General features: G+C 35.5%; 2 protein-coding genes across 3 annotated transcripts in view; one reads left to right on the top strand and one right to left on the bottom strand.

Moving 5' to 3' along the window:
• The window catches only part of LOC110024682 (ethylene-responsive transcription factor 1B-like), a 987-nt gene extending 410 nt beyond the window's left edge, over positions 1 to 577 (top strand). Inside the window, exon 2 of the mRNA XM_020724790.1 lies at positions 524 to 577. Coding sequence (XP_020580449.1) covers positions 524 to 577 — 54 coding nt within the window. The remainder of the gene's footprint in view (positions 1 to 523) is intronic.
• Positions 454 to 16742, bottom strand: part of LOC110024662 (actin-related protein 9) — a 33272-nt gene continuing 16983 nt past the window's right edge. The window contains exons 10-20 of one of the 2 annotated variants that reach the window (XM_020724760.1): positions 14014 to 14103; positions 13755 to 13805; positions 12219 to 12350; positions 10898 to 10987; positions 9310 to 9380; positions 8790 to 8992; positions 7947 to 7990; positions 7822 to 7871; positions 2406 to 2451; positions 1842 to 1892; positions 454 to 733 (exon numbers count right to left, since the gene is read on the bottom strand). In XM_020724760.1, coding sequence (XP_020580419.1) covers positions 590 to 733; positions 1842 to 1892; positions 2406 to 2451; positions 7822 to 7871; positions 7947 to 7990; positions 8790 to 8992; positions 9310 to 9380; positions 10898 to 10987; positions 12219 to 12350; positions 13755 to 13805; positions 14014 to 14103 — 972 coding nt within the window. In that variant the 3' untranslated portion in view covers positions 454 to 589. Of the gene's footprint in view, positions 734 to 1841; positions 1893 to 2405; positions 2452 to 7821; positions 7872 to 7946; positions 7991 to 8099; positions 8174 to 8789; positions 8993 to 9309; positions 9381 to 10897; positions 10988 to 12218; positions 12351 to 13754; positions 13806 to 14013; positions 14104 to 16742 lie in introns of those variants that run through there. The other variant, XM_020724761.1, reaches the window with a different exon arrangement.

Raw genomic sequence — 16742 nt, forward strand, 5'->3', positions numbered from 1 at the left:
AAAATAATATATTATATATTTACATTAAATTATTATTAATTATCTTCTAAATACTCATTATTGTTATCATTTCCTCATAATACTAGCTTGCTTTAATCTTCTCTTTCATTCTAAACAAGTCGGCTCATAACTCAGCCCACAACTCATAGAATTAAACTCCAGATCAAGCTCAAACTCGATTAATTCATCAAGCTCAAACTGAAGGTAGCTCGAGCTCAACTCAACTAATTTAATATACTAGCTCAAACTCATAAAATTAAGCTTGAGATCAATATCAAACTCAATCAATCAATCAAACTCAATCAAACTCAGACTAAGGTTAACTTGAGCTAGACTCATTTCATTTACACCCCTACCATCAGATGAAAATTATGTATGAATGAATATAATAAAGTAGTAAATAATGAAAGACTTATGATAAAATATATGCAATAAAAATAAACAAACTTTTCTTAATAAATACCTCAAAACATTTAAAATAGATGAAATATAATTGCTATATTTACATTCGTATACATTCCAGATACAGATGGGAAACATTTCCGTTACAAATAAATGCAGATTTTATGAAACATGACAAAATGGTAATTTAGGAGTTAATATAACACATCGCCTGGGCTTGAAGATAGTAAGAATCCCTGAGTTTTCTGGCACTTCCTATGTGTATTCCGTTCTGAATCCAGTCCTCTCTATGGATCCATGCGTCCCGGCTGATGTCAAGAATGGCCAGAATCTGCCCAAAAACATTATAAATATAATATATTGGAAGGAGCTTTCAACTTTCTATTTAATTCATCAAGTAAATACTGAAACTGCACGCTGATATGCGAAGGCTTTAACGATCCGATTTCGAGCCGAGCTGGACTCGAATAGATTTAGTGCGGCTCGAAATCAGCTCGTGGTTAGCTATATTCAATTCCGAGCAGAGCCAGCTCGAAATTGAAGTGAGCTGGCTCAAATTGAGTTATTTGGATATGTTTCAACTCGGAATTGGTTTGATCCGGCTCAAAATTGAAACAAACTAGCTCAACATAAGTTATTTGGATATGTTCCGGCTTGAAATTAGCTCGTAATTGACTTGTGCCTTGTTTTTTTCAATTTTACTAAGTATGATATATATAATTGTTATAAATAATAAAAAAAAAACTATGAACCGATCTCGAGTCCGTTCGAGCCGATTCATATATGGCTTGAAATCGGCTCGAGAAAAATCAAAATTTGATCAAAAGTTTTAGATCATAGCTGTACTCGTTTATTTTGAGTCAAAATTATATCAAAAGTTTTGGATCATAGCTCTACTCGTTTATTTTGATCCGATCTCGATCAGAGCAAAATTTCGAATTGATTTTCGAGCGATTAATAATCTTTAAGCTAAATTCACATCCTCCACCAAGTCCCGTGATCGAGCACGCTAACCTCTAACCTAACTGCACTTAATGCTCACCAACCCGAAAATAAAAAAAAATACTAAAACAGCACTTTATTTCTACAAAATCATGAAGAAAATGAATTAAGGGAAAAATTTTTGAAGGAAGAGCCACTGTAAACAGAAGTTAAAATTGGATTAAAATCACGTCCAACTGAGTCTAGGGGTTTGCATTAATCGATTCGAAGGGAAATTTAAATAGGTACCACACCATGCTTCCGTATTTACATATCGAACGCCTAAACTTTGATATTTACACTTGTAAAACCTTGGCATCATAAATCTCGCCATGAAAAAGTGCATTTCACTTTTAAAAAGACAGTAATGGTGGTAGTTTTTACGTGTAAATGCCCCTCGATCGAAATTAAAAGAAAAAAACAAACATGTAAATACATAAAGGAAGCGGTTTACTTACTGTGCCACCTTTCCATGAAACAAATGAAGGATCACTTCTTGATTGCAGCACCTACAAACCATAAATTCTTTTTTATCCTTTTGCATTCTATTAGAATCATAAATAGGCAAAAATTAAAGATTATGTGCCTTAAGAAGTGTGCTATTTGTATAGGTATCATAATTTTAAGGATGATTTACTTACATAAACCACTCAATTCTTATGTATATTTACATATCAACACCTGAACTTTAATTTTCACATATAAGTAATCTTACCTATGTTAAAGCGGTGGTATTTTTTATATGATATGAAAGATTTGTGTGATATAAATGTGAAAAGAACAATTTAGGTGTTATACATGTAAATAGAAAGGACTTGTGAAAGTGCTAAACTAAATAAAAAAAATACATTGGAAAATGCTAAACTAAAGTGAAAGTGTGATGTATTTGTTAACGTTGGAAAAAAAGATGCCGGAAAGTAATGAAGATTAATATTGTAATTATAAAAATTCTAAAAGTTGCACGAAATAAAAAAAAATGCAGTAAGGAGCAAATAATAATAAAAAAAAAAAACTTAATAAACCTCAACAGTATCAATTGCTTCATTTGAAGGGATGGCCTGCAAAACTCTGCATGTATAAAATAAGAAAGATTCAGAGGCACGTAAATGAGAAAAATTAAAAAAAAATATATATATAAGAGAATTTGTAGTACTAAGATAAGCACAAACTAATCAATTAAAGTGAAAAGCAATAGGAAAATTAGCAAAACATATATTAAATCAACCAAGAATAATTGCTCGTACAAGCTTTGCATAGATAATTTCAATATATTTTTAATTTGATTTATTTAAACATATATTAATTAGGTTGTAATTTTTCTCTAGGATAATCTTAGGTTGGAATTTAATTTATGATAGTATTAGATATAAATTTAAGTTATCAGTCTAAGTCTCGTAACCCTATTAATTTCATTTCTAAAAAAAAAAAGATAAATGGCTTGTAATTAAACAGATTATTAGTCGATTGTTGAAAAAAGTTGTTTTGTGAGGCCAATATATGGTGTATATGAGTACATGTAATGTATAAAAGAATTATGAATAGCCAAAGAAGAGGGGAGGGATGGAGGTAGAACAGGAGAGGAAATAGAGAATCACAAAATTATATTATTAGCTTTATCCGAGACATACAGGATGGGTATATATAAGCCATGCTGAATATTCTAGTAGCTATACAAACACATTAACTAATTACCCCTAGGTGGTTATAATAGATGTGCACTCCACCTGCTCTTTGTCACTTTGTGTAGTGGTATCTCAATCTGGCCTGTTTGAAGATGGTACCAGATGAAGTGATAATATATCTCGATATGCTTCGTTCAGGCATGAAAAATTGGGTTGTTGGTGAGTGCCATGGCGGAGACATTGTCACAAAATGGCCTTATCGGTTGGGATTGAGAGACCCCGAGCTCCATTAAAAAATGGCGAAGCCATATAATGTCTTTTGTAGCCTCGGCCAAAGCGTGGTATTCCGCCTCCGTAGATGACCTTGCTACTATGTGTTGTTTCTTTACTGTCCACGCAATAGAAGCCTTACCAAGCATCGAACAAAACCCGCTAGTAGATTTGTGGTTAACCACATTACCAGCTCAATCGACATCCGAGAATGTTCGAAGAATAGGCTCTCCATGTGTGATAAGAATGCCATATTCAAGTGTACCATGTAGATGGTGAAGAAGCCGTTTAAGTATTTAGAGGTGATACGTTGTTGGTTTATGCATATGTTGGCATATTTGGTTCAACCAAAAAGAGATATCCGGCCAGGTAATTTTGAAGTATTGTAGAGATCCCGCAGCCCTTTACATTATGTTGGATTGTCCAAAAGTGGTTTGAGTCTCCGGTGTTCCTAATTTCTTACTTGGAAGAAGGGTGGAGACTGGTTTGCATCCCAACATAGCAATTTCTTGAAGAATGTTTTGAAGGTAAGATTGTTGACCCAAAAACATGGAGTGTGACTTCAATACCCAGAAATTTAAGAATCTCTGCTTAATTTGGAAGCGATTGAAAAGTTTTGTGGTCACTTGATTAACGGTGTCCATACAACCTCCCGTCAACAAAATATCATCTACATATAAAAGAACGAATATGTTACTTGCGAATTGGCAGAGAACAAGTAGGGACAGATCGACATGGTTAACTGTGAAGTCCAACTGGATAAAAAATTATAATATTGTAGTGTACCCTCTAGGGTACTGTTTGAGGCCATGTAAGGCTTTCTTCAGTAAGCACACATGTTGCGGGAACTACACATCCGTAAAGCCAGTTAGTTGTCTCATATAGGTCGTCTCCTGGAGAGTTCCATGAAAGGAAGAATTAGGCACATCAAATTGTAAGATTGGCCAGTGGTTATTGAAGGCCACTGTCAAGAGAGTTCGGAGATAAGGCATCTTCGCAACTGGGTTGAAAATCTCATAGTTGTTTATGCCATATTCTTGATTGATTCCTTGAGCTACAAGCCTTATTTTATAGCGCGTAACTGATCCATATGAGTGATATTTGGTACAATATCTCCATCTACATCCCAGCAGCGGTGTATTCGATGGAGGAGAAACAAGTGTCCATGTGCCTTGAGCTTGGAGTGCATGGAATTCAGCACTTATAGCTTCGCTCCCATCTTCATGCTTTGCAGCTTACGAGTAGGATGTAGGATCAGATTTGGGTGGAGTATGATGAAGTAGATTGAGGTGTCGAATGGGTTTCAAAGTGCCCGTTTTGGTACTGGTTATCATTGGGTGGTTTTGTATGGGAGGTGGCGCTGCAGACAGATAAGCTGCTGGCATAGAAACAGTTGGTCGAAGTTCATCAGGCGAAGAAGCTGAGGGCAAATCACCAGCAGGTAGATTTTCGGGCATAGGAGCAGAGGTAGGGGTAATTACGGACGTGTAGCAGTACCAATTGTGGTTTTCGGTGCTGGAAAAGAGGAAGGAATTTGCGAATTACGCTGTGAGTGGTGAATTGATGCAGGTATGAGGAGTAGTAGGTTGGATAGGGAGTTGGTTGAAGAGGAGGTTGAAGTAGAATCTTGAAGATGAGGAAGTATGGTTTCATGAAAAACAACGTGACTAGAAATGATAATTTTAGATGTGTTAGGGTTATAACATTTGAAACATTTGTGGCTTAAGAGTGTAGCCAAGAAAAGTGCACGGTGTGGATCGAAAGACGAATTTATGTGATGCTATCGGTTTCAACCATGGGTAGCATAGACAATCAAAAACTTTTAGATGGAAGTATAAAGTGGGCTTCTTGTATAGGAGTTCATAGGGAGCAAGCCATATTGTAATTTTTGAGGGCATGCGATTAATGAGATAAACGGAAGTGCGGAGAGCTTGAAGCCAAAATGTAAGTGGAAGAGGACATCATATAATAAGGTTCGGGTGGTCTCAATTAAGTGGCCGAGTTTACGTTCGGCCACTCCATTTTTTTGGAGTGTATATGAACAAGAGAATTGGTGAATAATTCCTCGTAGATGAAAGGCTTCTTGGAGCTTAGAATTGGTGTATTCTCCTCCGTTACCCGATCAAAAATTTTTATGGTAGTAGTGAATTGATTCTTGAGCATTTTAAGAAATTGCAATCATATTTGTGGAAGTTCATTTTTATGTTTGAGGGGGTATAACCAACAAAATTGGGAATATTCATCAATAAAAATTCCATAATAACGAAAGCCTTGATTTGATAATATTGGGGATGGACCCCATACATCTGAATGTATAATTTGGAAAGATAAATATATATTTAAGGAACTAGAAGGAAAAGGTTGTCTCTAACTTTTGCTACATTTGCAACTATTAAATAAAGAAAAATTATAATGGATTCCAAGTGCCGGTTGAGAATTGGAAAGGTGGTGTAGAGCATCCGGACGAGGATGTCCAAGCCTTTTGTGCTAAAATGCAGATGTTTGTGTGGATGTAGACAAAGCTTGATGAGTGGTGGACGTAGATGGATAGCGTTGTAAAGTAGGAATGGAGTACAGCCCCTTGGAGCTATGGCCACGAAGTAAGATTTGGTGAGTCTGTAGATCAAGGATAAGAAAGCCAGATTTAACAAATATAATGGCAACATTATAATCTTTAACAAGTTTATGAACGAAGAGCAAATTGTGGGAGAGTGATGGTAAATGCCATATGGAAGGAGGACGAAGAGGGCGGGTTGGTGTAGGAAGAATATCATCACCTGTATGGATTGGTCATTTCCCACAAGAACTTGTTCAGATCCTTTAGCCTGTGTAGATAGTTGGAGTTGGTCGAGATCTACCGTGAGGTGAGTTGTAACTCTGGAATCTAGAACCCATGACGATTTTGCTTGCAATGCATTGTTGGTGGGTGTATATTCGAGATTTGAATGGTGCCAGTAATGCGTAGTTGAGTGGCCAATTTTTTTACATATTTGTCACACAACTAGGTATCGGTGTGGGTTGCGACTTGATTTAGATCTCATAGTTAGAGGGCTGATTTCTTCCATGACCGTGGGATGAGTTGTTTTGGCGTCCCCGGTAAGCATTCAAGGCCAATTGGTGGTTAGCCGAGGACCCCAATTTTTGTTGAACTGTTGCTTGGTTGGTTTTATGTTTGCACAACAAGAAATAGAAGTCATCAAGTTCAATCGGTTGTAGTTGCTTAAGGATAGCCGTCTTGAATTCTTGGTAGTTCGGTGGTAGTCCGTTTAAAGTGTATAGGATGATATCCTCACGATCTAGATGTCCTCCTGCTGCTGATATATTATCCACCAATGTTTTGATGGTCGAGAGGTATCGGGTCATAGATTCATGGATTAAGTGTTCATTGAAAGATTATGAAGCTCATTTTTCCACTGCATGAGCCTCCATCTGTTTTTTGGTTGAAGACATTTGGCTAAGGTACTCCAAATTTCAGCGATGGTGGATAGGTAAAATAGTAAGGCAGGATTGCAGGAGAAATCATTGAGAACAGAGCTGCAAGTTTTGAGCAATGAGGATCCAACTTAAATATTGGGAATTAAGTATTAAGTTATCTTCATTGGAGAATAGATTTTTAGGTGAACATGGAGTGCTTCCTTGTATGAAACCTAAGAAACCATTTGTTGAATTGAGAACTTGTGCTCGCCATATATGATAGTTGTCGGCTGTAAGAGGGCTTTGATTGAAATTTTTCAGATTATTCTAAAGGAATTTCAATGATGGGGGTATTGCATTAGCTGGTAGAGTTTCCAGGAAGGGAGAATCAAGAGCATGACGAAGAAGATGACATTTTGGTAGGAGGGATCAGCGGGAAAAATAGATCCAGAAAGTCAATCGGGATAGCTACGAAAGGAGAAGAAAATTGTGAATCCATACTCTCCACACGAAGAAGATCGGGAGTCGATCTTCACTTCTCAGCCGCCTCCCAGTTGTGAGATTGAAGAAAACCCAAATTGCCTGGGTTGCTGCTCTGATGCCATAAAACAGGAGAGGAAATAGAGAATTATATCATTAGCTTTATCCGAGAGATACAGGATGAGTATATAAGCCATATTGAATATTCTAGTAGCTATACAAACACATTACCTAATTACCCCTAGGTGGTTATCATAGATGTGCACTCCACCAGTTCTTTGTCACTTGTGTAGTGGACAATACCCAAGATTGTTTCGGTTGTGAGGAGAGAGGGAGAAAAATACAAATATGCTATTCAAATTCAATACATAGACCTTATTCAATTTCTAAAATATTGCATTCATATTTAAAAAAAAAAACTATGGAAAATAGATGCTTATAATGTTAAAAAATTTCATTATCAGAAGGGCATCCATATAAACACGTAGATATACAATCACAAATAGTTGCTCTTGGAGTATTAATGCATATAGCCAATCGGTAAGAGAAGTATTAATCAATCTTTTACATAAAACTACAATAAACTAACTGTAGTGTTATATCTCAAAATATGGCCAAGCAAAAAACTGCTTCTGGGAAAATGAAAGCAAACCTCTCTTCAACCACAGGAACAAGACCAGGTGTCAAAGCAACTCCACCAATCTGCAAGAATATGCTAAAATATAAGAGGCTGGATTTGTAATATGAACTTTTAGCTCATAATATTCTAAAGCTCACAATTTGTATGCTGCAAAATAACTTCCTTTGAAGATCTATCCGGCCTGCAAGTTAAGAGCAAAAATTTACTAATGCTACAATTCTGATAACGAAATAACTAATCGTTGATACAGATTTAACATTGGAAGGTACCCTAAGAGTTTCCAAAGAGTGACACAAATTTTCTAACTACATGTAGTGGTGCACGAGTTTGATGGTTATATATAGCCCTATGAAGCATTGATAATCTGCACATTAACTTTTAGGAATATCAGCATGAATACCAATCAAATCTTATGTATTTACATATTAAACACCTAAACTTAAAATTTTTACATATATGCCAACTTAAGGTCCGTTTGGGGTGGCTTGTGCGTTTCAGGATAAGCTGTTTATCCTGAAATGCGGTCTGCGTTTAGTGTAAAAACCCAAACACAGTTTCGGATAAACTGGTGAAATGCGCGAACCAAACAGTACGGCGGCGTTTTGAAAACGCCGCCCGCACTTATGAGCTGCCCCAAGCGGGGCCTAAATTATGATCTTATGCATCATAAAGGTGTATTTCACATTTCAAAAGTTAAATTTGTGGTATTTTAGAAAGATTGGGCGGTCAGAATGTAAAAAAGCAAAGGGTGGGTGTTAGATATGTAAGTATATAAGAATTGAGTGGTATGTATGTAAATGCCCCTAAGTTTTAAAGTTCCATTTCTCCTTAAGATAACCCTCTGTAAAATATCTCAGCCTCTGCAACTTGCACACAGCTCCACCAAAGGACCAAAAGGGCAGAGGTGATTCCCAAGTGTTTCTCTTTTCAGATTCCCCTTCAACTAAAATAAAATGTACCACACAACAAAGTATAAGTACCTGTTGAAAGAATACTAGTGGTGATTGCCTCTGCAAGCCCAACCATTTCATATTTTTTGAGTCTTGTAGGGTAAACTTGATAAGTATCCCACATGGAAACACCAGTGCCGTTAGTGCCAAGATAGAAACCGTCGGACATGTCGGGTCTTCTGGCAAAGTCCATATGCCAAGTATCTTCTAGCATATCTTCATGGTCATGGAACCTGATAAGAATGAGAAGAATTGGAGAATTATACAAGCAAACAAAACCAAATGGAGAATTAGATATGGCTATAATATAATAGCACATAATTCTTAAGTATTTACATATCACCCCCAAACTTTTACATTTACTCACATAGCACTCAAATCTTTAATATCAGATAAAAAATAGCACTAATACCACTTTTAAAACTGAAATACTCCTTTTCATGCATTGCTTTAAAGAGCCTAAGTTAAATAAAATTTAATTGTGAGATATGTAAATACAAAAGAATTGTGTGCTGAGTATGTAAATTTCCCTAATATAAAAGTATCTAACCATGAGCGGGGTGGTGGTGGGTATTCTTCTGGGACAAAGAGAGTTGGATGGAAGAGACCCATAGGAGGAACCTAACAAACAAATTAATCACAATGCAGAATAAGATGTAGGTTTTTAACATACAAATCATGCTGGTTGAATCAATCATAATTGCGCAAAAAGAATTAATGATGAATGGTTCTAAAATGAGTGGTTTTGTAAAGTGAAAGAAAAGATGTTTTCAAACATTAAAGGAAGAGGTGAATTAGCAATTGTATTATGCTTGTCATCATCATTAATCTGATCTGCAATTTACCTTTTAGGACAATAAAATCCACAATTGTAGAACGGAGAAATAATTAACGCTCCCTTTAAAAAAATTAGTATAGAACGTACTAGAAGATTAAAACAAAAACATAATCTCTCAATTTATCCAATTGTTTTCTACAACGTGCACAAAGAATCCACAACTTGGTAAAAATTGATTCTGAGAAGGAAAAATTCACATAAGTTGAGTATTAACCTGGATAAAAATTTATTCCGAGGTGAGATTGAAACAGGCAATCCCAAGCAAGAGACATCCAGTGCATAAATACATTATTACGAAAACAAAACCAATAAATAATCATACACAAATTTGTTCTTATATAATTTTAACCATGAATAGAGCCAAAGAGTTCAAACTCACTTATGTTCAAAAAATGAACTTTACATCCAACCTTACTTAGCCAGAATCGCCTTGGTTTCATATTAAGAAAACAGACTCCAGAAAATCAAATGAATCACAGAGAGAATGAATAATAGTTCAGAATGTAATTTGTGAATTTCTGCTTAGAAATATTATGTTCGATTTAATAAAAACAAACAACGTAAAATTTCACATATTTGAGTGCACGTCTTATAAATTAACATCTAAACTTTTCTATTTACATGCACGACACTCAAGTCCTTAATATTACGTCAAAAATACTACTCTTACTAACTTTATAAAAGAGAAATACACCGTTTCATGCATAGGGTCATCATACCAAAGTTAAATGTAAATATCAAAATGTTAGATATGTAAATACATAAAAATTGTGGTATGTATGTAAATTTCCCTAAAATTTTACGTTACCCATTTTTTGTGATGGAAACTGCTATTCATTATGTCCAAATGATGCAAAAGCAAAAAAATAAAGAGAATAATATTACATGCATTAATGGAACATTTAATCCTTTTGAAATTAGTAGATTTTGGACACACAACATAACAAAAGAATGCAGGTAATCATGCATGAGGGTTCCTTTTCTTTTTCCATTATGGTTCTTTCCCTCTTCCTTTTGTTTATTTTGAGCATTATATTTTGTGTCTTTGAAGAGCTTAAAATGAACATTCGTCTTGTATCTGTACGGTTTACTTTCACAGAAAGCAAGTAACATATCCTGAATAGCAAAGATGTCTTCGGGTAATACTTGTCATAGCTAGCAAGCATCAGGTAGTACTTGTCGTAACTAGCAAGCTAGCTAACATCAGGTAGTACTTGCCATAACTAGCAAACATTTCATCGATCTACACTCATGATAAATGATATATTTGCAATGATTGCACTAAAGAAAGATGGGTTACATTGAGGGCAGCCAGTCTAGCCTTGTGTGAACCAGGAGGCTTGCCTTCCTCACAAGAGTGAACAATCGCCACAGCATCAAACTCGCCCTCCTGAAAAAAAAAGGGGGAAGTCAATAGTAACATTGACGAAAGCCAAAAATAGCCTGCAAAAGTGGCAAGGAAAATGTACTTTTCTATCTAATATGAAATATATTGGCATATTAATGACTGAATAACATAACCGAAAAGTAACTTGAGAATAAAACAAGGGGCATTTGCATACAAAACACACAATTATTATGTATTTACACATCTCAAAGCTAATGTTATCTTTACACACATAGCACTCAAATCCTTAATATCACATATACAAAACACTATTACCACTTTTTAAAAAGTGAAATACAATATGAAAGTTTAGGTGTGAGACATGCAGATAAAAATTTTTACTTCTCGTAATTAATTGAAACAATCCGACAAAGAAATTGGCACAAATTTTCATAGAATCTAGGGCAAAACAAATATTTATCTTTAATAATCCGAATACAAAGATAAGTACCTACAATACGAGAGGTAGACAATATCTCCCAATTCCTATAAGTCGAAAGGTAGAAAATCTCTTCCAAACCCTAAACCTAAGACTCACAAAAGAAATCTAACCCTAAACATAATAAGCCTAATTATACCCCACAATAATAAAAATAAAAGACCAAATTGCCCTTAGGCTAAGCACCGGCATAACATTGACTTGGTTCCATGCTTGAAACTTTGATTCAATCAAAACACAATAAGAAGATTGCAGGTAGAAAATTTTGAAAAAAAATACTATCAATTAATGAGAGGGGGGAAGGCCAAAACTAGGCTTTTGGACAACTAGGTTTTCGGCTAAGACAGATTAGAGGAGGTCCCGGTTTAGTAGATGTGAGAAATTTGAATATAGAAAAATGAATTGCATTTAAATTTCATATCATTATATAACTACAAAGAGCTTAGCATAATCTCCTATTCAAAAAGTACAGGTATAAAGACAATTATGAAAATAAACTACTATAAAGATAGAAGATAATTTCTAACAATTGTCCTTCATTATAAATATAAAATAAATGAAAAAAAAAAACTTGTGACAAGAATGAACCGAAATAAATAAGAGTTGAGGCAGAACAAATAAATAAAAAACGTAGAAAGGACAACAGAAAAATTTGCACAACAACTGCATATTCTAAAAAAACAAGTAAAAGAAATAAAAGGCAAATAAACTACATGGAAAATAAGGGAAGAATAGAGAAAGAAGCAGGAAAAAAGTTATTTAAGAGGAAAAAAAATAAAGCAAAAAAAAACTCACTCTAATCTGGCAATAAGACTCTTTTATTTTATTCAGCATGAGCATGTCAATTGGCTTTGTTACCGGATCTGTATTTATACTCGGCCAAGCATGATGACGGCGTTGAACCCACAAAAGGCATCTTGAAATGTCCTAACACCATTAATAAAATAGGCAGTTAAACACAGCAGGTGAGTGCTATAGAATATTACAACATTTATATGAGATTTATGATGACTTGGTATTTGCCCATTTTTATTCAAATAAATCATTACAAAATACATAATTCACAAAAGATTATCAGATACAAAAATTTAAAATTCCTTGAAGTGGCTGTTGCATACACTAATAATTGTAATTAACACAATATACTGGTAAATGAAAAATTCATATAAAGCTACACATCAAAAGAAGACCGAAAGAATAAAAATGGAATTCACAGAAGACAGCCTCACAGCACCATACAGCTATAAGATCACAAGTCCGCATTTCCAAAATCTCGTCCTTCCATATTCCTTAAAAATTCACAAACAAAATGAATCTATCTTCCCACAAAACTAACAAAAAGATTGAAACACAATAGCGTGCATTAACGCCTGGATTGATCAACACATACATAAAGTTCAAACTAGTTGATGCATAAGCCTCAATTCAATTTTATTATGCGTCAGAATGAAACAGCTTCTAAGGCATAGGTTTTGAAAGTTTTTTACAACCACAATCCAACCACTAAAGGTTTATTACATACAATGCATTGAAGCAACTCGAGGCTTTTTATCACCAATTACATCCTCAAGTATATCTATGCTAAAAGGCTAGAACTAGCTAATCCACAAAACTTGTCAGCTCTGTTAGCTTCCTTTTGCTATCATCAGCTCCTTCCCAAAATATTTGATTTCCCTATTTTTTTGGGTAGAGATCGAAATTAAGAATTTGGCTATTATCCTTTTACTCTTATGGTGATAGGAGTTGCATGAAATTTTAAAGATAACATTATTAAACTAATATTTTTCCGGTCATTTACAAGCATCCCACCAAATTCCTATGCATTTACATATCTAACACCAAAACTTAATTTTTAACATTCATACCAACCAGATCTTTCATACCACCTCAAGAATACCACCATTTTACCTTTTAAAAGTGAAATACACCTTTTCTTGCACATAAATGGTGGCATGTATGTAAAAATTAAACTTTAGGTGTTACAAATGTAAACAAATAAGAACTGTGTGCTACGTATGTAAATCCCCCCCCCCCCCCTTTTTTTATCATTTTAACTACACGTAAGAGAATACCAACATTCTAATTTACTTCTTTTTTTTTCAAAGATACAATTTTAAATCTTGCCACGTTAAGCCAATCTCCAACTACATCCAATTCAAACATTGTTATCAGAACACAGGCCACCTTTACAGCATTTCAAGTAATTAAAAGCATAACGTGCCATATTAACTTATCTGCAAGCATTATTACCACATACAATGAAAATATGATGTTAAGAATATCCAATTGTCATTTCCCATAAGCCACATTAAAAGGAATCGCAACACTCACCTCTCCACCATATGGCATTGTAATTATTGTTGAAGGTAAAGCAACTCCATCCTGAAAGCGGATCACCATAACAAACAGAAATGTCATTTACAGAGATTTAGATTGTATAATTTCTCAAAGACATCAATTTAAAACTCAAATTTTCATAAAAAGATGAGGGGAGCAAAATAAAATTAAAAAAGCCGTTGAAATAAATATGCAGAAACTGGCAAATTCTAAAACAACGGTTCAAAGTAAAGATGAGTATAGAGTTCCTTGCCTCAATACAAATTACAGATGTAACTTGAGCACCAATGTTTACTACGCAAGCCGTCGATAGTCCATTTCCAAAAGCCGTCGCAAGTCCTTCCTGTTTTAAGGGTTTATAAATAATAAAACCAAATTTCTAAAGCAAAATCCAAAAAGTATGTCTAGGATGAATATACAAGGTTGAGAAGGGGGGATTTAGAAGGAGGATTCATGTGATACAACCAATAATAGATCAGACCAAGCTTCAGATTTTTCAAAAAGAATCCATACAATTGGTATCATTCAAATTGTTTAACACTCCCCATCGCCAAATTAGAAAAAAATTTCTATCTAAATTGAGAAGAGCAAGAATGCTACAGGAGGTATAATAGAATCCATTCACTTGATTCATCTCTAAAGTAATACTTCATGTATATTTCTACGTATAGAAAAAGTCAGGAACTTCATACTGTTGTAAGGGTTCAACAAGATCATGCAAATTGAGTCGCAAAACGTTACATAAACAATAACAAAGAGCAGTAAACAAAGGATCAGAAGATTATTGAGTCTAAGCTTCTCACAAATTTTTTGTTAAACAAGCAGAAAAATAGATTTCCCGAACAAATTTCTGCAATGTTAAGGTCTAAATCTGCCATTGAAAGTAATTATGCATGTGCAGCTTCAAATTTAATCCTTAATTAAAACTGAAAAATTGAGAACTCTGAGCAAACTTTGCATTTAAGTTCCAAAGAATCTGAAAATACCACTGGGTAGTATGTAGATGTTGACCTCATTTTTAGTGAGGTCTAGTTTTCTTCTTAGGGTTTAGGGTCTAGCCTTAGGGTTCTCCCTTTGACTATCTTAGAACCTTAGAAATGGGACCCACCTCATTTTAGAAATCCAACCTACTTCTTTACCCTTCTGGAGTTTCTCATGTTTGGTATCGGTCTCTAGCACTTAAGAGATTGAAACCAACATGAGGAAGCCCAAAAGGAGTCCCTATATGACCTTTAAGTCCTAGGATTGTCTTATGCACAATTTGCACATTCGCGCGCACGAACTTCATAAGTCGGAGAGTCGATACGTTCGATCACTACAATTCGTATCGTCTACGCCATTATTTATCGAAAGCTTAAATAAAATTTGAAACGATCAATCACGGACTCGAAATTTTAATAAAACCGATTTTGACACGTTTTTTGACCCGATCGTCGACGAGGTTGTCCAAACGACCTCGGATGACGAAACGGACTGCGTTGGTGCGTCCGGAATATTGATTTTAGCTAGGGCGCCGCACAAAAAATAAATTACACAAAATTTGATTCTTTTTAAATTAAAAAAAAAAGAAAAATTCTTATTTTAAAATCCCTAACTCACGCACACGGCTCCACTTTTCTTTTCCCGTTCGCGAGCCAAACTCACACCCGAGCCCTGGCCTCGCTTCTTCCTCTCGGTCGCGGCTCCAGCCGAACCCCTTCTCTGCTCTCCGATCGCAAGCCCTAGCCGAATCGAACGCTCCTCTTCTTCCTCGCGTGATGCGCTGGCTCGAGATCCCCTCGTACACTCCACGTGCTCCGGTTTCTGGCAAAAACTTCGCCTGCTCCCTCCTCTGCCTAAAAGCTTCACCTTTGTCATCGTCTTTCCCCCCACGCAACTCTTGTTGCTTCTCTTGGCTAGGCTCACCGTCCAGGTGAATGAAGGTAACTCCTTCTCCTCCCCCTTTGCTATAAAAACCCCACTTGGGAAAGGGTTTTGGGTTGGCAAAAAAAATCGGGAGAGGGGAGGTTCTGCCGAAATTCCCTGGCTTGGTGGTTGCTCGCTCTCGGAGCTCCGTAGCTTGTTCCCCTGTTCTTTCTTTTAGGTCAGCCGAGCAAGGTAAGCCCTCTCCCTTCTCTTCTTCCATTTTGGGTGTTACTTTGCTAACATAAATTACGTGAGGGATGGGAGGCTGCTGTTGAGAATTTGGAGGTAATTGTTTTATTTTATTTACCCTATGCCTGCTCTCTGATTTCATGGTTGCATTCTTCTCATCCATTTGTTCATAAACTGCTAATAGTTGGTTCCCATTTGAGGATATCTAGCTGCTGCATAGAAAGTTGTTTGAGGATTTGTTTCAACTTTAGTTAGAACTTTTTGGCCTTTTTTTTAATGGTGCTTGGTTTGAAAGTTTGATTGATCCGATTAACGAGTTTCATTACCTTTTAGTCTCAATAGAATTGGTTGGTAAGAGATTTATATATAGCACCATTTAATTTCTGGATGTTTAAGTGTATAACATTTGAATAAAAAATGATATCTTAGTTTCATATATTTGCTGCTTGGAGTCTTGCTTTCCTTGCTAGATCACTCCTGGTAGTTTACAGATTTTAGTATGACGAGACAAAGCCAGTCCCTAATAACCATATCTTCTGCATACGAACTGATCTAATTATCGGTTGGAAATATATGGATTGTGCTCTTTGTAACAGGTCAATTTAGTGGCTTCCTTTGTGAATATGCTGAAGTAAATTTTAAACCTTAAGGAGTGCAGTGATTCTTCTTGTTTCCTAGCCTATCGATTGATAAACACTGATAAAGTGGACATAATGTATTGATGGAGATTTGGTTGATGGCAAAGTTCAATGGGAAAACTTTTCAATATAAAAGCTTGCACTTCACATGTTTTCCTTCTATCAGCAGCACCTAATTCCCTCGTATTTACATGCATACCACCCAAATTTTTGTACCTTTACATATCTAACACCTAAATTTTACTTTTTT

Source organism: Phalaenopsis equestris, unplaced genomic scaffold (assembly GCF_001263595.1).
Source record: "Phalaenopsis equestris unplaced genomic scaffold, ASM126359v1 Scaffold000266, whole genome shotgun sequence".
Classification (NCBI taxonomy): Eukaryota; Viridiplantae; Streptophyta; class Magnoliopsida; order Asparagales; family Orchidaceae; genus Phalaenopsis; species Phalaenopsis equestris.